The 20,979-nt window shown below is 44.9% G+C and overlaps 1 protein-coding gene across 24 annotated transcripts in view; it reads left to right on the top strand.

Annotated features, from left to right (window-relative positions):
• Kalrn (kalirin RhoGEF kinase) overlaps positions 1-20,979 on the top strand; it is a 606,229-nt gene that overhangs the window by 320,842 nt on the left and 264,408 nt on the right. For 20 of the 24 annotated variants that reach the window (XM_029470420.1, XM_029470421.1, XM_029470422.1 and 17 more), the window contains 3 exons: positions 3,822-4,030; positions 7,895-8,069; positions 17,980-18,175. In XM_029470420.1, the coding sequence (XP_029326280.1) occupies positions 3,822-4,030; positions 7,895-8,069; positions 17,980-18,175 (580 nt within the window). The remainder of the gene's footprint in view (positions 1-3,821; positions 4,031-7,894; positions 8,070-17,979; positions 18,176-20,979) is intronic. The other 4 variants (XM_029470427.1, XM_029470426.1, XM_029470438.1 and 1 more) reach the window with 1 other exon arrangement.

Here is a 20,979-nt window from a genome sequence, read left to right as displayed (position 1 = left end):
TTTGACAATGGAAAGCTTACCAAAAAAAAGGAAGAAGGAGGAGGAGGAGGAGGAGGAAGGGGGACAGGGCAAAGAAGAAAAGAGAGAGGTGCCCATGTTTGTTTAGTTAATTAATTAATTAACTAACTAATTAAAATGAGCAGGGTGAGGTACCTTCTCTGGCAGGAGCTTTCCTGGAGACCTGAAGAGCAGGTAGAGTGCATTGTGATGGGCAAGTGAAGCAAGCTTCAGTGTTCTGATAAAATCACTCTAGGATTTGATTTTCCAGGTTAATATGTCTTAAGACTGGCCATCCTGCAGACCTTGCAAGTAATCCCCATCCTTGGTGCTGGTCCATTCACCCTTGACTCCTGCTTGACTCTAAGACAAACGTCTGGCCTTCTGTTTAGAGTAGGATTACCAGTCAGGTCTACTGTTAGGGTTGTCCTCTCCATCCTCCCTTCAGAGACGTGTAGTAAATGAAGAGAAGCTGCTCAGCCTGCTCCGTGTCCTTGATTCTGTGGTGGGTCCCCTCAGCACCTTCCTTTCCTACTCCCCCCATTTATCCTTTCTCCCACCAGTCATTTGTTAAAGGTTTGCCCTAGTGCTGACATATTCTAGAATGTCATCACGGGATGGTTTCTGTGTGACAACCAGATGTACATCTTTATAAATGACTTAATCTAGACTCCCTATGTCTATGTAAACCAAAGTTTGTAATTTTGCCTCTGTCTGCTTCCCATACCAAAAGGTTCACTCTAATTAGGATCAGAAAGGAATTAGAAGATATGAATAAGATAACATTCTATCTCATTTCTTCCTCAGATTAAAAAAAGTCTTTCTAATCCTATTCACCTTCTTTGTGAATTCTTTTCAACCATAGGAGTCTGGCCGCTAAAATCATCTGATCATTTCATCCCAGTGCTATTCAGTCTTGAAGACTTAGAGACCACGTAAATGTTTCACACTGATTCGTTAAACAAGTCATGGTGCTGCACAGCCATTTGGTAATCCACTTGGCCAAAGAGCATTAACAATATGACCATCTGGCATAGCCAAAATTTTGATCACACATAGAATAAAGACTATAAATATACCAAGAAGTTTGGGGCGTTGTGCTTGATTTTTAAAAAAACTATACTCCTAGGCTGGAGCGCTGACTCAGCAGTTTAGAGTGCTTGTTGCTCTCTCAGAGACCCTGAATTTGGTTCTCTGTATCCATGCTGGGTGGCTCTAGCTCTAAGACTTCTGGCCCCCGTGGGTGCCTGTATGCAGAGGCACATGCATAGAAACATGCATATACACATAAATAATGAAATAAATCATTACGATATGTTTCTGTTTTCAATAGGCAATCCTGAACAAGCCTACTAGCAAGTACCTTGCATCTGCATGACAACACAACCCCTCAAAATCACATCTGTTTTAACTTAATATTATTTTTTGAGAACTTTGAGTATTTCATCTTTATCAAATCACAAACTTTTTATTGTAAATAGATTTTTCTGTCATGCAATACATCTCAACCACAGTCTCCCCTCCTCCTGCTCCTCCCAGCTCACACTCCCACCCCTCTGTCCCCTCCCCACCTTGCCATTTCCTCTTCAGAAAAGACTGGGTCTCCAAGAGATGATAGCCAAACATGACAAAACAAGACAGAGAAAGGCAAGAGTAAAGCCCTCAGATCTAGGCTGGGCAAGGCAGCCTAACGGAAGGAAGCAAGTTTTAAGAGCAGGCAAAGGAGCCAGAGACATGCCCCCTGCCACTGTTAGGAATCCCACAAGAACACTAATGCAGCAGCCATAACGCACCCAGAGGATCTGATGCAGACCCAAGCAGGCCCCATATTTGCCATTTCAGTCTCAGAATCACAACTTTTTATCAACTACTTAAAGAGAAGAGCTACTTGATAAAGGGAAGTGGTAGTAATATGCATGGACCCCTCTTTGTACCCAGAGATCAGTGCAGATTATGCAAATCTTTGAGTAACATGGGCAACAGGCAGGTTGCTGGTCTAGAGAGCTAGGAAAAGGAGAAATGTCCCAGGCCACATCCTGAGACTTTGTAGTGCAGGTCATCTGTCTGTAGAGACTGTCCAGACAGAATTTTCTTTTCTTGTTATGTTTCCATAGAAATGCTGTCATCCCTGGGCATTCAAGATAACCATGATTTTTTTAAATACTATAAATGTTAAGTAAATATATATATATATATATATATATATATATATATATATATATATATATGTCCAGAGTCACCATATCAGCTCTTAATTAGACAGCTGTATTGAATATCTCCCTCTTCTTTTTTTCCATGTGAAATCATTCTATATACTCATATGTCTCATAAAAATACACATGTCACAGACACCTATGCATGTGTCTTGCCTACCTGCCTTCCCCAGAAAGAAAGTAAATCAGCCCGGTCTTCAAGAAGGATGATGGTCCCAAGAGCGAGACGACGCCACCTTCCATTTCAGTTACCAAATGGACATGAAATTTATTTAAGAAACGAACAAGCTAGTGTCAGAAAGGCAGAATAAAACAATCTCCTCAAAGTGATTGAGGGAGATGTTTGCCTGCACGGATGATGTTCCCTGAGCATCCCTAAAGGTCAGCGCATACAACAGAGCAGCCAATCAGCAGGAAGAAACGATAGGATGACATGATTTCCTTACTGAACCACTCATCTGTGAACCTTGCTGCCATGTGTCCCACTCCTCACTCACCCTAAGCCTGAACATCCGTCTTCCTTGGCTATCCCTTTTCTCTGGCTTTTCTTGGTTGCCCTTTTCTAAGGCTGCCCTGATCTATATGAAAGGCAGCAGCGGTGGCCAACCCTTCCTGGTCACATTGGTGATATTGGTAGGGCTAACATGCATGCATCACTGAAGGGCTCTCTTGACTAGTCTACCCTACCAAGGTTCTAGAGGTCTCGAACTAGGCCCACTCTGTTGTGTAAAGCTGTTTTAGTTTATTGCCATGGGCGTTCTAAGTGGAAGAGTGGACAGAGCAGGGACTGCATGCTCAATGCATGTGTGATGGGGATCAAATCAGGAGCAATGGGCCATGATTCAGCTCCAATACATCTGGAGGAGAAGGTCTGGAAATGGCTGAGACACCCGTTACACTAGGTGAACGAGCAATTAGTGAATGAGAGTTTTCAGGAATTCTTCCAACCCTTCACTGCTTCGTTGATCATTTATTCAAAACACGAGACTTAGCCTCTCTCAAGCAGTCTAATAGCTAATGTCATCTCAGCTCCATTTCCACATCTTGAATATAATGCAGAACTACCTCATACTGTCACTGAAATGAAGAGAAGCTGCACTTTTAGTGATTAACTGTCTAAGTAACCTAGCAATGTTAAAAAGAGCAAAACAGTCGAATGTAGCTTAGGTTACAGTTTATCTTCACTTGGCTCTCACTGGGTGCCATCATTTTGCATATTTGCAATATGATCAACTTCTAGGAAGCTGTATTTGGCTGCCTGAAGGAAATGTACAAAGCCCCTCATTTTCTCCTTCCTAAAAGAAAATATTTGTCTATTCTCTTGTTCATCCTAGTCCCTCAAAGATGAGGAATCTTTTTGCTCTAGGAGGCCTGCAGATTCCACTGAAATATTTGGCTTACCCATCTTTAGGCTGTGTTAGCACTCCTGAAGTGGACTTGCCAGTGATGGGTAACAAGCATTGGTTTAGCAGCACACACTGGCCTCTAGAGTGCTGGTGAGGACAGAGACTCCTGGGCTAGGAGCTGACTCCTCTTCAGTTCTTGTTGCCCTTGCCTCATGCTGGCCCCTCTCTGCAGCCCCTAGTACAGTCTCTGCTCTCTCCCACACAGCTGTGGACATGGATGGAGGACCTTCAGAAGGAGGTGCTGGAAGATGTCTGTGCAGACTCTGTGGATGCGGTCCAGGAGCTGATCAAGCAGTTCCAGCAGCAACAGACCGCCACCCTGGATGCCACTCTCAATGTCATCAAGGAAGGCGAAGACCTTATCCAGCAGCTCAGGTCAGCGCCTCCCTCCCTGGGGGAGCCCACCGAGGCCAGGTCAGCATGGGCAGTGATTTCCAGTGGGGAATGCCTTGGGCTAGACACCAGATAAGTCCTGTCCCTGTCTTGACTCAGCCACAGCCTGCTTTGTGGTCTTGTGTCAGCTTCCATGTCTCTGTCTGTAAGACTTACAAATGCCTGTACCACATCCAGTTTAGAGTTTAGACTGAAGTGTTCCAGGAAAGCAATAGTGAATGCTTCAGAGCATTATTTATCACTCGGAATGCTATTCAGCAATCAACAAGACGAATAGCATTTTCATTAAGAATAATGATGTATTTGGCCATGCAAAGAGATAAGACGTTGTTAAATAGTGTTATCCAGCTGCTGCATCCAACACAGCTCCAGAGATGGATCTTTCTGTGGCTGAGAGAAAATGAAGAAAGGAATATACAGACACACAGAAAAGCTGGGATCAAGTGAACTGGGGTATCTGATGGAGGAACCTTAGCACAATTATTTTACACAGTGGACCAGGGAAGGGGGATTCTTGCATACAGGTCAACTAGGAGGCAGTGTTTATGTTTACAGCTGAATCAAATAGACAGGCTTAGCTAATCTCAGTAGGAGCAGTCTCTGTAGGAGAAATTTACACTGGACATTTTCTATATATGTTATGAACATCCACACAGACCAGAGAATGCCATCTCTCTGAGCCTCATCTGGGAGGTAGTAGGAGAGGCCTTGTCATTTTCTTGTGGGTCTGAGGCTATGGTCCTTGACTGAACTCTGGCAAGTTCATGCCAACCACACACACACACACACACACACAGACTCACACACACACTCTCTCACACACACATAGACCCACACACACTCACACACACACAGACACAATATATGCACACACATGCACTCACAGACACACATACAGACCCACACAGATCCACACACACTCACACACATACACACTCTCACATACACACATACACTCACACACACACACACACAGACCCACACACACTCACACACACAGACCCACACACACAGTCCCACACACACTCAGACCTTCACACATTCAGGGCTTCCTCTGCTCACATCCACCATTTGATCTTGGCCCACACTCTGAATCCTTGTCACCATTGCTTTGCTTTGGGTTCCTGGGGATGTAGGGAAGGTTGCCATTATGACCTTCCTACAGTCCCTTTCTGTCTGGATAATGAAAGTCATCTGTTGTCAATACACACAGCTGAGTAAATCAGGAGAGCTCTGTTGGAAGTATGAACTTGTTTACAGTTGCCCACATCACTCATTGTTTTCTGTTGGCATCAATGTTTAGTTCCTGTCCCTGTCAAGAGTCCTGGCTCCTCAGATAAAGTGTCACTAAGCCTTAGGCAAGCCCTCAGCAACCAGCCCCATGCCCGGGTGCTGTATAAACAGGATTTGATGGTGCTAATGATGCCTGCCCCCAGGGACTAGTTCCTGCCACCAAATCACCAAGTGCTGGGACCTCTGCCAGCTATAGACAGAAATAATCTCATCAACAAGTCCCCGGCCAGCCCTGAGGCCTCAGGGTATCACTTCAACTGAAGAAAGCTTTTTTTCCCCCCATTCCAATTGTCCAATTAAATAAACAATGAAAAATTACCTTTAAGAGGCCCTGGTATGTTTTTTTTCTGTTGGAAATTAATCATTTCTATTCTAAACATGCACATGAGACGTACTGAATTTTCCCATTGCATACTAACAAGACAGCCTCTTTACCTTTCCCCCCAGTTCATCTTCATGAATATATAATGCATGACAGCTTTGTCTGCCTACCTAGGAAGCTCTGTCATTTACTTCTAAGACAAAGCCTAACCGATGGGCAGCCACTAAGGCCGTCCGAGCCTCGGCTGCCTTGATTGTATAATTAAGGCTCATGCTCTAGACTCTGTCAGCTGTAGGCTTTTGTGAAGCTTTTGTCAGAAGAGAACTTTGAAATGGTTTTCACAAGCTGGCTGGCTGCTCTTAATCTTTGCAGGGCTGGACCTGCCCAGATGCCACATGTTCCTCACAACTGCTAGGCTTGCCCAGTGCCTAAGGGCTTAAGGCTGCTTAGGGATGGCAGAGGCCGTGAGTGACTGGTACCTGCTCTGCAATGTTTATGACAATAGGTTGTAGCAAGGACCCTGTGCACCTGTCCAAGAGCACGGTGACACTCATATTTATCCACGGGGCTGACCCAATCCTGTACCTCCCTCTCTGACATCAGAGAATGTCAGAGAGCTGGAAGTGGGTGGAGCTTAGTGGACACAGGCAGGATCTCTTGTATACCTTGGAAACAGGCCTTCTCTGTGTTCGATATTCTCCTGACACTTCCTTGGAGTTCTGAGCTGTTTGTGTAGTGTCTCTGTGATTCCTACTATGACACTGCACGGAAGCTGTACAGCAGGGCAGACATCATTATCTTTCTTCTGGATGCTGCATGAGGGAGTGACCTGAGAGAACAGCCAGCTCCTCCCGATGGCAAAACATTCAACAAGCAATTGGTGCGCATTATTAACCACGCCTCTTCCTTAATGGTTGGAGTAGTCGCACAATAGCGGAAATAGACACTATGTCCACTTGCCACCCTGATGCACCAAGAGTCGGAGGTAGGGCTGGGAGCTCTCTGAGCGGCACAGGGAAAGCTGCTAGACACAGTAAGAGCTCTCATTATCTTCAGGAACAGACAGCATGCACTCAGGCCCTCCTGCTTCTGAGACAAGCCCAGGCTAAAAGTACCTGGCCTTTAGGACCTGCTTAGGAGAGAATAGAGCACTAATGCTCTCTCCTTTGCCTACTGACCTCTTAGGTTGCATAGGAAACCAGGTAACAGGCGAGCCTGTTTATTTCGCACATTAGAGCTCTGCCTATTCCAAGTTCTACAGAAGTTAAGCTTCGGAAGCTCTACAGCTTTCCCATGAGTAACTCTTTGATGGGCTCAACACCCCCCCCCCAAAATCGTTCCACTCTGCAATGTTTCTTACCCCTACTACTTTTGTACAGAATACTGCAGGAGTGGCTCCACTTCTCCCTGGATGAGCCCGTCTGTTTCTCTAAACTCCAAATCCAAGTCCATCCTCTCTGACACCCTTGTCTTTTGTCCCATTTGTATCAGCTACCCTTACTCTCCCAGACTGACTGTGCCCTAGGAAACCCTTGACACTCCTTGTGCCACTTAAGGGTTAGTTCCTATAGCATGTTCCTGATTGCAGTTCACATAACTGCCTACTTTATAGCAAGGAATGGAGTGAAAGGGGAGAGATTACATCCATTCCGTAAAGGAGGTAGCTGGGGCTCGGGCTAGTGATTTCCCAGGGCCACCAGCCTACATATGTCACAGCAGGAACCTAAACCATGTTTACAGACTCCAGACTCTATGCTCTCCTAACGATAGCTTGCAGTCTGTTTCAGAACACCAGCCCATAGAGCAAGCACAGCACTGTGAAGTAGGCGAATAATTTTGGTACCCATGATGTCATTTTAACAGTCCCATGAGGCAGAAATAGGACAGGTTTTGATTTTGCTTTTCAAATCCCTTTGTCTGACTCTGTGTATTCTGCTGTATATGTGCATGTGCATATTAAAGCTGTATCTTAGACCACACATGTGCATGGAACTGTTCTGTTTCTCTCTGATGTCATATACCCTTTCTCTTAGCTTATTTTATCCTATCCCTTTGAGGATAGGAGTTTTGGAAATAAAGATATGAGTCCCAAAGAGAGAGAATTCATCCCTAGTTCTCTTGCTAAGAAGATGGCGTCAGGTCATGGCAGCGCTTCCGTAGATTGGTTTGTTAATAGCGAACCTGATTCGCATTCACTTTGCCACCGTGCTCCTCCGTCACTTTTAATATAGCAAGGCCTCTCCCTCTCTCTTTCCCCCACTCTGCCACAGGGACTCAGCGATGTCCAACAACAAGACACCCCACAGTAGCTCTATCAGCCATATTGAGTCTGTCCTCCAGCAGCTGGACGATGCTCAGGTGCAGATGGAAGAGCTGTTTCACGAGCGGAAGATCAAGCTGGACATCTTCCTACAGCTGCGCATCTTTGAACAGTACACCATTGAGGTAGGAGCGGGGAGTGGGAGGAGAAGATGGGGAAGGAGGAGAAGGGGGGATAGTGTATGTCCCGAGGGAACCATTCCAGGCGGGGCCACTGCTACATCCATGGAAAAATCAGAGGGATTGTGTTTCCAGCTGTTTCTTTAGAACTCACAGGCTCCCCTTGCACTAGGACCTATCTCATCAATTGTGCCTTCATCCTGACTGCTAAGCAGAGCCTCTCTGCTTACTTCCTGTCTGTGGGTCACTTCCTTGGATAGCTACTGTTGATTGTGTTCTTGTATGGTTCCTAAAAGACTGTATGGTTGGCTGTTGAGTGCTCTATGGCTTTCATGAGTAGAAGTTTTAAAGGTAGACAGCCTCCCTAGCTGATGCACTCAAGCCAGGCATTAGGGGAAGTCACACAGCAGCCATGATGTCAGGAGCTACGAGAGGAAAGACCTGTCCCCCCAAGGGGTCTCTGGGAGTCTGGCTTGGTTGTAGAACACTTGCTTAGTTATGTATAAAGCCCTATGTTCCTTGCACCTCAGCAGTGGGGGAGGGAGGTTAAGGGGTCAGGGGTCAGTCAGTCTGGAGCAGGGCTCAGTGATCACTCAGAAGGAAAGGGCAGTCTGAGTTAAGGCAGATCCTTGCTTTACTATGGACTCTTCTGAAAACTCGGATTCTGGTATCAACTGGTAATAACTGCCTCACAGAGTTATTACTCTTATTATTTCTGCTTTGAAGCTGTAACTAAAACCACACCAGTAGAGGTTCTGGAGTCTGGAAAGCAAACAGCATGCATGGACAGCAGCAACGGTTTCTGAGGGTGGTCAAGATTCCTTTAAAGTACCCTTTGCTCTTTGCCCTTGGCTGTGATGATGTAGAGGCTGCCCCTCCACCTAACATCCTCTGCTGTTCTTCAGGTTTTGCAGTGGTAGGGGTGGCAGGCAGCGCCTCTCATGGCCTAGTCAAATGTTCCACTGCCAAGATCCGGCTACCACTTCCTCTTACCTTTATTTTCTATATAGAAACCTCCCTCAAGTTGGCGCATCGGCGTTTATAGGGACCAACCTTCCCAACTAGATTTGTGGGAGCTTTCATTAAAATAGTTGTAAAAGGATGATTTTATTTTTAAATGTTGGAAATTTCAACATCCCAGTCATAAGCCAACTCAGGACCTGAGAAATGTCCAGGCAATGGCTGCCCTTTTACTTCAGTCCTGGAACAAAAAGTTTATGTTCAGAATCTCAAAAAGTAAAAGAGAAAGAAAGCCAGCATTGGAAAGTTATCGTCTTCCTACCCCACATCTCCTGTGAGCTCAGCTCTCTGCACCTGTCTCCACAGGGGTCCTGGTCATGCTTACATCAAGACTTTGTGTTCTGAAAGGTAGGCTACGGATGTAGCTTAGTGACTGAGAACTTGACTGGTATTTAAAACGTCCTTATCAACACATACACACCACCAACAACAGCCCATACCAAAAAAGAAAAAAGGCATGTCCTAAACGTGTATTTTAATGACCTTTCCTCCTGGTTTCTGTGACTATGTGGCTTTTCTTACATTTTCCATGGATTTCACATCTGCGCTCCAAAGGATTTCAAGTGGCATGTGGCAGCAAAGCATATTTGAAAGAACACTTAAAATACATGTGAGGTGGGCACACACACATACACACATAAATACATAAACACACACTAGAAGATTCCTTAAAATGACACTAAGAAAATAGACTCCAGGTAATTTTATAAAAGTATAGGCCACATACACAGTCTTCAGAAATATCTCTCACTCTGCAATTGCAAAGTTTGCTTAATGCATTTGAAAATTAAATTCCGTATTAACCCTAATAAAGGATAGAACAGTTATCTGGTTCATATGAAGATGAGATGGGACCAGGCAGAACCAAGAAGGTTCATCATCACAAGAGAAAGCTTCTGCCCAGAAAAGGAAAAGCGAGCTGTGCCCGACTGGTGCTCCTAACGTCTCAGCTGACTGTGTGTGTAGACGTTAGTGCCTTAGGTTAGAAAGTGACTGCTCTCTTGGATATTCTCCTGCACAGAAATTCAGCACAGTGAACGTTTATCAGACACCTACATCAAAAACTGTATGCAAGGATCTCTGCCATTTTAGGAAGCAGGCTGGGAGAAGCACCTAGACACAGTCGTCAGCATACTGAATCTATGACAGGGAGTCACAGCACACTGCATGGGGAGCACAGACTAGACAACACCTGGCCCAGCTGGGCTGCAACCAAAGTTTTCTTTTTTCATGAGATTACATTCAATGAGAAGTTTCCATTGGTATCCGGATTTGGCATCCCCATAGGATGTCTTCTAATCTCTACTAGACTATCCCCCAGAGACCCCCGCCTCCCAAAAAGGGTTGAGGATATGTAGCAGTACATAATTAAATACTCACATTGATCCTGGTAGTGGTGGCACATTTTGCCCCCAGTGTTCTGGGTTCCCGATTAACACACACACACACACACACACACAGAGCCTTTATATTTTGATAAGCCTTAAACAGCTCAATGCCTGGACCATTTCCTAACCTCCACATGACTAATCCACTTCTCTACAATATCCCCAAGTTATTACTTATTAAAGTCTATATTCCATCGTTGCTACTCTGGACCCAGTTAGATGGGCCCACCGGCTCCTACATGGCAGCTATGCTGTCTGTCCAGTACCTTCTCAGGCATGGTGTCTTCTTCCCTCCTCCTTCCTGGGAATCCTAAAAATCCTATCGCTGTCTGCCCTTCCCAGCCATTGGCTGCCATCAACTTCATTTACCAATCAGAACCAACTGGGGGGTGGGGGCAGGATCCCCCAGTGTCTTAGGTGCAGACGTGCAGATTCTTGCTCAAACGATTTTGGGGACCCAAATTAACACAATATAAGCAACATTAGGACAAACTCATGCAAGGATAAGAAAGAAAAAAAAACAGGATTCCATTATTTTATCGAATCAAAATCTATGATCTTTTTATACTTTTGTCCTTGACTCTCTCCTAGGAAAACTAGAAAATGAAAAAATAGAAAAAAAACTTTCATTTCAAATTCCTGAAAATATTTGAGTAGACTATCATGGTTCTCTCCTGTATCTGAACACGCATAGATTTCTTTTCTGTGTGAAGTGCATTCCCAGGTCATTCTAGAAGGGCATAGCCTCTGGGTACCACTGCTCTTCACTGTCCTCTGGTGAAGGGACTGAGTTGGCTGTGCCCATCTGCAAATGTGTCCTGTTCAGGGCTCTGGCCTCTCCTAGAACACCAAGGCAGGGCCTTTCTAATGACGTCATGCTCTGACTCGTCTGGCTTTGTGTTGTTATTTCTCTCACTTCAGGTCAGTGCTTCTGGTAAACTACTTTTTTCTAACTTAAATGATAGGTTTCTTCCATTTTTTTCATTTGTCCTTTCTTTCTTTCTTTTTTCTTGTATGCCCAGTCCTACAGCTTGTGAAAATAGATAGACTTTAACTTAATATCACTGTCAAAGCTGTAGAGGTTTGAAATGTCAGCCCCATCGTCAGGACTCTTTGGTGTTCAGGGAGCACACACAACACTCCAGGGACTCAGCTGTAAACTCCACAGCCACAGTGGACTGTGACCATCTAAGGACCCCATCACCTCATCCAGTTTCATCATCTTTCCTTTCTTTGTTAATTTTATCTTCCTTACTATGTTACTTTGTGAAACTGCAAAGAATTGAATACTGACTATACCAAAAAACAAACTAATATCTTTTTGAGGTAGTCTCTTAAATTTTTCCTTCTTAGCAATCACTGTAGCATTTTCTAAGCATACCTGTGAGAAGGACTCACATAATAGATGTAGGAAAGTAAAACTTCCTTCAGAATATTTATTTAATAATAATTAGTAGTGATATCAAATAATAATTTAATAGCAGCCACTGGTGCTTTTGTTAAGCTTATATCAGAATCACTGGGGGGCTTCTCCTACTCTCTTCCTTTAAAAAAAATAAATGAACGAATGAAAATAAAATTTAAAAAGCTCATGCCAGGCATGGTGGCACACGCCTTTAATCCCAGCACTGAGGAGGCAGAGGCAGGTGGATTTCTGAGTTGGAGGCCAGCCTGGTCTACAAAGTGAGTTCCAGGACAGCCAGAGCTACACAGAGAAACCCTGTCTCGAAAAAAACCAATAAATAAATAAATAAATAAATAAATAAATAAATAGCTCATTAATATTCATTCATACAGCTTGAGTTTCCTGGAAAGTCACCATTTTCAGTACATTATCAGAAATCTCTGATGGAAATTTTCAGGTCCTTCTGCAATTGTTAGGCAGGTCTGGAGCTGTGGATCTGAGCACAGAAAATCTCATCAAGGTTCAATGTTGTGTGCCTTTTGTTCTGGTAAAGATGCAGTGGTCCTGGACAGGTATGAACCATATGGCTAAGAATGTGGCTTGCCAGAGGAAGGAATGTCCAGCCCTCAAGCTCTGCCTTGTACAGAATGAGTAATCAGTACATATTGGGAAAACCTCTCAAGACAGAGATTTGACATTTCTTAAAATGAGAAAATTGAAAACTAAGTATTTTCCATTGACCTACAAAAATGCTCTACTGTAAAACAGTTAAGTGTACCATTTTAAAGTGGTAAATTAGTTTTTATACAAGACCACAGACAATTAATTTATTGATCTACTCAAAGAACATAATAATAACTTTAAAAGTTCAAGTAAAGTAAAAAATATATATGTAAAATTTCTTAGTTACTTTTCTGTTGGTGTGCTAAGATACTATTACCAAGGCAACTTGTAGAAGAAACAGTTTATTGGGGCTTACAGTTTCAGAGGCTGAGTCTACCATCATGGCGGGGAGTATGGTAGCAGGCAGAGAGGCAGGCTTGGCACTCAAACAGTAGCTGAGAACTTGCATCCTGCTCCATAAGCACAAGGCAAAGAGAGATAACTAGGAATGGCCTGGGCATTTTGAAAACTCAAAGCACACCCCCAGGGACACACCTTTTCAACAAGGGCACACCTCCCAATCCTTCCAAAACATCCCTCACACTGGGAACCAACCGTTCTCATTCAAGCCACCACACTGATTTATGAATATTTTTAAAGAAAAGGAGAAAAGAAGGGAAGGAGAAGAAATAAGGAAGACTAAGTTTTATTTAGGAGGTACAGACTAAAATACTTGGGCTAACAAGTTCCCCAGAATACCTAGGAATACCTAAATACCTAGGAAGACTAGAAATGGGAGGAGCCCATGAGGAGGGCTGTCTGAGATGATTCTATCCATCAGTTGATTTTGGTGAATCTATCCCAGTAGGAAATTCTTGGGCTTCTTTTCTTACTTTTTAATATTCTCTAATAAATAAAGTGTTGGTTATGTATCTAATGTCCTTTCTGGTGTCTTTAGAACAGACAACTGTCAGAACAATATTCTTTCTGAAATATTTTTCAAAGAGGTCATTGTTCTTCAGGCTCCTTGAAAAGAGCCTCATTCTTTAGCTACACACTGGGCTTAGCCATCCTGATCTAAAACTCTAAATCAGGAGAGTGGGGAAGACAGAGGCCCTAGAGCCTCCAGGGTCCCTGAGCAGTCTGAGAGTTGATGAGGAACTAATTGAGTGGAAGAAAAAAAAAGAAAAAAGTAGGCCAACAAAAAGCTGAGCACACTTGGGAAGCTTCTCCTTCCTCTCGAATTTGGTTCAGACTCTGCTTCAAGCTTGACCAAACACAGTTAAATCACCAAGTTCATTTCCGGTGCAGGCTCTAATTCTCACAGTCTTGTCTCTGTGAGAGCAGACACACGCATACCCTCACCCTAACCCCACCTCCCATGTCTTGGGGTGAGCCAGAGAATAGCCTCTGGCCCTGGCACATAGTGAAGCTCTTTGTGGCAGAGGGTATGTTCTGAGCAGTGGTCAGGACTCGAGCAGATTGGAAGGCAGATGAGGTCATTTCGGAACAGGGTTCCCAGTAAGTGGGGGTGGAGCGGAGCTCACTCTCAGAATCAACCTTAAACCAGCTGATTCTCCATGGGAAAGCTTAAGGTACAGCTGAAAAGCCAGCCTCGCTCATTAGCAGTAAGGCAGGGGGGAGGCTAGAAGCCATTAAAAAAGAAAGAAAGAGAGAGAGAGAGAGAAAGAGAGAGAAAGAGAAAGAAAGAGGAGGAACAAAATGAACCTCTGTTGTAGGCCAGCCCTGTACTCTAGAAAGAAAGTGGAAAAGATCCCAGTGAGAGGATGCTCCAGAGACTAATTTGTCTCCAGGAAATGTTGAGTACATACAAGTCACACTAACTGATGGCTCTGGCTGACCATGTTTCAGGAAACTAGGAAAAAGAGGGAATCGAATGCCAATTGCAGAGCTATAGGCCCGGGAGTTAGCCTGGGGAGTCAGATGTGCAACAGCAAGCTCTAGAAGCCCTTGTTCTTCAAGCCACACAGTAGGCTTGAGCTTCATCTTACCTTTGTCAATCCAAAAGGATGGTAAGGGCTGAGCAGAGAGGCAGCAGAGTGTAGAGACACTTCACACATGTACTTTACCTTTGGTTTCAGACATAGTCCCAAGGTACAGACCTCTGAGCCTCTCCCTCCAACCCAAAGCCTTCTTCCAGGGACCACCAGCTGGTACAAAGCTTTCCATATCAAAGATTACTGGTCTTAGAACCTATCTGGAATCTTCCTGTGACAAAAAGAACCACTGTAGGATCAATTTTATAGAAACAAAAGCTAAGAGTGAAATAAGAGACCCCACCCCTACCCCCTTCATGCTATGGTCTTAGTTTTGTTTTAATTTCCTGTATGTTCCCACAAGGAGTAGATCTGAAGTTAGGTTCTGACTACTTCAGTAGATTATCTCAAAAACAATTTCTATCTAGACCTATTAAGGACACTTACAAATACATATCAGATGAAGAATTGTCAGCTGGATGTGGTCATATACATCTGTACTCCCAGCATTTAGTCGGAGGTGGATGATTTTGAGTTTAAGGTCAGCCTTGGCTACATAACAGTATTCTGTCTCTAAAACCCAACACTGGTGGCAAAAACACTTTATAAAGGAGGATGTACAAACGGCCAACAGAGCATATAAAAATATTATCCACATCAATCACCACAAGGTAGGTGCCACTTAAAAGTGCAATGAAGTATCACTCCCCATGTAGTAATATCATTAAAGTTAAACAGACAGTAATGACAGAAGATGGTGAGAGTGTAGAGCAACTGAGACTTCCATGTGTTGTAACTAGAGCCATCACAGGTTATAATCCCCTTGAAGAACCCTGCCAGTTGCTTAGAAACATGAGCCTGTTCCACTCAACACTAGTGGAAAGCTGTGCCCACAGAAAGAGTGGTATGAGAATTCTCACATCAGCCTTATTCATGATAGCCACACAGCGGTCAGCAGGAGAGAGCATAAGCAAGTTGTGGACCATCTAGACAATGGTTTCCATATTCTTCTACGTCAAGGAAGAATGGAATGTTCACTACTGATCTGCAACAGCGACGCCTGTAATATAGCGTGCTAAACACGAGGCCAGACAGTGGACCATATAATACCCTATGATTTCAGTCAGAGAAAATCCAAAACTGGGCCGAGCTATACCTGATGGAAATCTGAGAGTGCCTTCTCTTGCAAGGAGGGCAGAAATGACTGGAAATGATCACAAATGAGCTCCCTGAGGTGACAGGTGTGTATTTTGTTTTGGGTGATGACTATACACCCAATTGTATGAAACTGTCAAAACTCTCAGAACTAAGTGCTCAAAATATGTGCATTACATGTAAATCATATTCTAATTTCTAAAATTATAGAAAGGGCCTACTTATGTGCCTCTTTTATAACAGCATGTTCATTCTATAAATTCTCTTATTATGAAATGAGTTATGGCTTATTCTCCATTTAACCCCTATCTGGTGTTAGGAAGTAAAGTGTCCCTCAAAAACAAGGATCCAATGGAAATCTGTTTCCCCAGCCCCCCCCNCCTCCCCCCCCCCAACATGCTGGTTTCCAGGCCTCCCCCACAATGAGTAGAGACTGGGCTTCCCTGCTGAGCTCAGCAGTTCCCTGAGTTGACCTGAAAAGATCTGGGGCTGAGGTGGGAACCCAGAGCAGGGAGGGAAGAACTCTGCAGTTCCCAGAGTCTCCACTTCAAAGGCAGCTACTGTGCTTTCATCTGTCTCTGTTTTGCTGGAAGAAAGATCTTCCCTTTAGACAACAAGTAGAATCCTGTGACCCAGACAAGCAGCCCTGGAAAGGTCTGCTTTGCTCTCTCAACCCAGCCTGCATGGCCATAGCTTGGATTCAAGGGCAGTTCTTTTGCCTCTCGCTGACTTCCACTTCCTGGTGTCCTCCGATGACTTTAGAACAACTTGCATCTAGTCACTAGAAAGAGGATACTTCCTGTCAGCTGGGATAGAGCCGGAGAATGAAAACCACTAACCTGGGGCTCTGGGGTATGCGCTTAGACTGCTGGGTCATGCTGCAAGTGTGGGAACCAGGGGCACTTCCATGTCCATTCCTCAGAAAGATGGCCACACACAGACTGCCGCCTTTACTGGCTCTGGGTACGACACAAGAAGACATAACAGAAGCATAACAGAAGCGTCAGTTCAGGGAATAATGGAATTCACTGCTTTGAAGCTCCTTCTCTGTGGTTCATTGTAGAGATGTAAAGAGGGCAGAGGGCTGGGCCTTAGTTAGCAGAGGCAGGAGGCAGAGTACTTGAAGTTGCTTGAGCCGAGGTGTAGAGAATGAACTAGCGAATCCCCACCAGCCCAGTGCTTTTATTTATTACATGCTCCCTGCTTCACTATATCATTACTGCTTTCTGTAGATTAGAATCTGCTTGATTTTCAATATCAGTGGTTCTCAACCTCCCTAATGCTTTGATTCTTTAATATAGTATCATGTTGTGGTAACACACCCCCCACAACCATAAAATATTCCCCAAATGGGGGCTGGAGATATGGCTCAGAGGTTGAGAGCACTGGATTGATCTTTCAGAGGTTCTGAGTTCAATTCCCAGCAATTGAACACATGGTGGCTCACAACCATCTAAAATGAGGTCTAGCGCCTTCTCCTGGCATGCAGGCAGAACACTGTACATATAAATCAATCAATCAATCTATCTATCAAAAAAAATCCCCAAATAAAGTTATTTTCATTGCTACTTCATAACTGTAATTTTGCTTCTGTTATGAATCTTACTGTAAATATCTATGTTTTCTAATGGGTCTTAAGTGACCCTTATGAAAGAGTCATTGAACCCCTACCCCAAAGGGGTTGAGACTCATAGGCTGAGAACCACTGCTCTAGAGGACTAGCACACATATACAGTGAGTTTGGTCACTCTTTTCTGGTCTCACCGTTTAGCATCTAGCACAGTAGAACACAGGGACCAGGAGGGAAGCCCTGGCTTTAATATCCACTAGCTCTTTAACTGACGATGGAACCTGAGTCGTTCCCAGGCTTCTGTGGCTTCCAGCTTTGGCTTCTGAAGTAAACGAACCACTTAGCTCCGAAGGTTCCTCCAGTAATGAAATATTTCAGATGACGTCTTTGCAGACAGGAGAACCGAGCAACTGTGTCCCTCACTATCAAGGCAAGCTTCAGCCACAGCAGTCCATCTGAGTGAGGCCAGTTTCCGCTTCTAGAAAGCAGGCCCGGAGATCGCCATACTGCCTGCCTCAGTGGGTCACTGTGAGGGTCACGATGAGATGAACAATGCCAAAACTTTATAAATTTTATTATCTCAGTGTACAAATGTTTGCTGTTGCTATGGACATTGAACTTGCTATTTAAAAAACAAACAGTTTGTATGTGGTTATAGTTTAAGGGTAGAAGAGGACAGCAAGGGGTGGGTTAGTTGATAAGATTTCAGCCAGGAGCTGTAATCTAGCATCGTCCTGTGCACCCAGCAAGCCCCGGCTGACGGTGGTGCTTCTCACAGGTCACTGCAGAGCTGGATGCCTGGAATGAGGACTTGCTCCGGCAGATGAATGATTTCAACACAGAGGATCTAACCCTGGCTGAGCAGCGGCTACAGCGCCACACAGAACGGAAGCTTGCCATGAACAACATGACGTTCGAGGTCATCCAGCAGGGCCAGGACCTGCACCAGTACATCATGGAAGTGCAAGCGTCAGGTGAGCGGTTTCTCACTCTCCTGGCAGGAGAGGTGAGGGAAGCCAAGGCCCAGTGTGCCCCAGCTTCCACACCGTTCAACTCATCCCTGCAGATACAAAGAGTGGGGAGGTTCACCTTTGTTTTGAAGGGGAAGCAACATTATAAGAACTGAAATAACTTGTTGTGGTTGTCCAGTTTGGGTTGTGGGAAAGATGAGACTGGAGCCAGAGTCTATGGGTCCTGAGGCGTGAGAACTAGTGATGGAAGCTAGTGCAGGCTTGCAAAAGTGAAAGTTTGGAAGAAGACTGAGAGCAGTCATGCTGCCGTGGGCAGTGAGATCCCGTGCTGCTCTCCTACCCGTGTCATGGTCCTTGCTCCTTCTGCTCCTCACAGGCGGTTTCCTGGTCTCTAGGAATCTTCGAGTTTTGTTCTTGCTTTTAATCACTGGTCTGTATATGAGTTTAAGCAGTGCTAGTAAGAGTTTATGGGAGATTGTGTGACTTTATAACGTCCTAGGAAAACATGCATGTTATTACTTTTTCCTGTTCAAGATTTATTAGCTATATTTTCAATAAATATGTGGATTCTTCACTGCCACTCTCTAAGGCAGTAACTAGGGAGAGACAAAGGTGCCCAGGGCAAGTGCTGGTCCAGAGGAAAAGGAAGCATACATCCTTTCTTAGACCTGTGCGATGCTAGAACCCATTCTTCTCTCACCTAGCCACCCCTACCCATGGCCTCTTGGCAAGGTCTTGCTATCCAGGTTGAAGTAGCCGGGCTGAGGCTCTCACCTCTTTAAGGCAGGGTTGGACCAAGCACCTGTTGATGGTTAGCATTAAAACAGGATTGGTGAGGGTGTGGGGGTGCTGAAAGTCCTACTGGGCTTTACAATATTGTGTTTATCTGGAGGTCTGAACAATAAGTATTGTGTGCCGTTCAAATGAACATCACTGCAGACCAAAGAGGGGAGAAGCCAGTGTGTTCTGTTCACTTTGTCAGCAAAGTTGTTCCGTGATCCATCTCCGTCACAAACAGGATGCAGTTGTCTGTAAGACACTGGTCATTCTAAGTGTGCAGCCCACACGCTAAGCAGCCTAAGAAGGCCTACTCGCTTACTGGGAACTCCTCCGAAAGGCGAGGCTCAGGCTTGTGTCTGGGTGTTTGTGAATGTGAGTCTGAGTCTACATGCTAAGAGAGTCTCCGGGTAGACTGTGTTCCCTGCAATCCGAGAGGCAGTCTTCTGACAACACCAGCTGTATCTTTTCAGGCCCTCCTCAGGAAAGGAAGCGTAGGGAATACAGGAACCAGAATCCCTTTCCTTGGTTGAGCATTTCATCTGCGCTCAGGGTTAGTTTAGCCCACCAGCTGCCTTGATGACGCTCTGTCCGCCATCCAGCTATGATGGGAGCCTTGAGATAGAGAGTAACTAGAAGAGAGGCTGGGCAGAGCAACTCAGATGGTTACCCTTCATCCTTCTGGACATGTCTCCAAATGGATATGTGTGCTGGCATGACTTTGGCGAGCCGACTTCTATCCCAGGATCCAAATACCCGTGGTGGCAGAAAGGCGGCTGCTCGTGACTGGAAGTTGGCTGTGCTTGGCATCCATCTTAACCAGGAGGGCTGAGTGGGTGAAAATACCCCCAAGCAGATGGGCTGCCCACCCCCACAACATCCTGCTCTAGATAGGAGCTTTGTTGAAAGAGGTTTGGTTGGCCTCCTCAGCCCTCTCTCCTAAGACTGGCTGTTCCCCTCCGCCTACCATAGCTAGCTGTTCAGTCTGGCACAGCCTATGAGACTAAAAGAGAGATGATTCCATGGGCTTTAGGGAGGCTATAACCTCACTATCTGTCTCTGCCCTGTTCTGTAGAGCAGCATCTGTGTATTTAAAACCTGAGCATACAACAGGTGATCAGGGTGATCAGGGACTGGAGCCAGAGCAGGCCATGGCTGAGGAACGTTCAAGTCATATAATATTTGTTTAATGGACTGTATTTCGAGTGAAGGTGAAGTAAACAGTTGTACTGGAAAATAAGGACTATTATCAAAATTAAGACTTTTCTCCCTCTCTGCTAAATTAACTAAGGCCTATGCCTGATTGTTTTTAGTGGTCTATGGAACTAGGGAATTTGCATATGCTTATTTTGCCAGGTTTTTCTGAAGCCTCCAGTGCATCTGATTATATGTAAGTACACTGTAGCTGTCTTCAGACACTCCAGAAGAGGGAGCCAGATCTCGTTACAGATGGTTGTGAGCCACCATGTGGTTGCTGGGATTTGAACTCTGGACCTTCGGAAGAGCAGTCGGGTGCTCTTACCCACTGAGCCATCTCACCAGCCCTTTCCAGTGCATCTGAAGCAAAAGCCTTGGTGTGAATCAGCGTCCTCCTTAGGAAACAGGGAAACAGGAACAATGCCCCACCCACTTCTCATCCTTTCCTTGCCACAGCTTGTCTGCTTGAGCCTCAGGGGTGGCTGTGGCAGACTTTGCTGTTAGGAAACACACTCTCTGGATTTCACATTCAGTTCTGCTGCCAATGAGCAGCCTGGCTTGGATGTTCTGATTTCCTCTTCATTAGGTCTTAGTCTTTTCTGTCTAGTCCACCATAGAGACTCGGTTTACAAATCCCTTCTAGTTCCCCTTTGCTATGATTCATTCCCTGTCCTACTGACTTTATCCCAGGTCCTGTGTCCAGCAAACTGTGACATCTGACCTTAGTACTAAGACAAGAACTACAGGACTTACGGATATACTGCTTTTGTGGTCAAACGCCTCAAGCACCCTTCTTATGCACTGCTTGTGGACGTTGTACATCGTGGTGCGNA

This window comes from Mus caroli, chromosome 16, assembly GCF_900094665.2.
Source record: "Mus caroli chromosome 16, CAROLI_EIJ_v1.1, whole genome shotgun sequence".
Taxonomy (NCBI): Eukaryota; Metazoa; Chordata; class Mammalia; order Rodentia; family Muridae; genus Mus; species Mus caroli.
The sequence above is the reverse complement of the archived record's forward strand: the minus strand, read 5'-3'. Positions and strand labels throughout refer to the sequence as shown.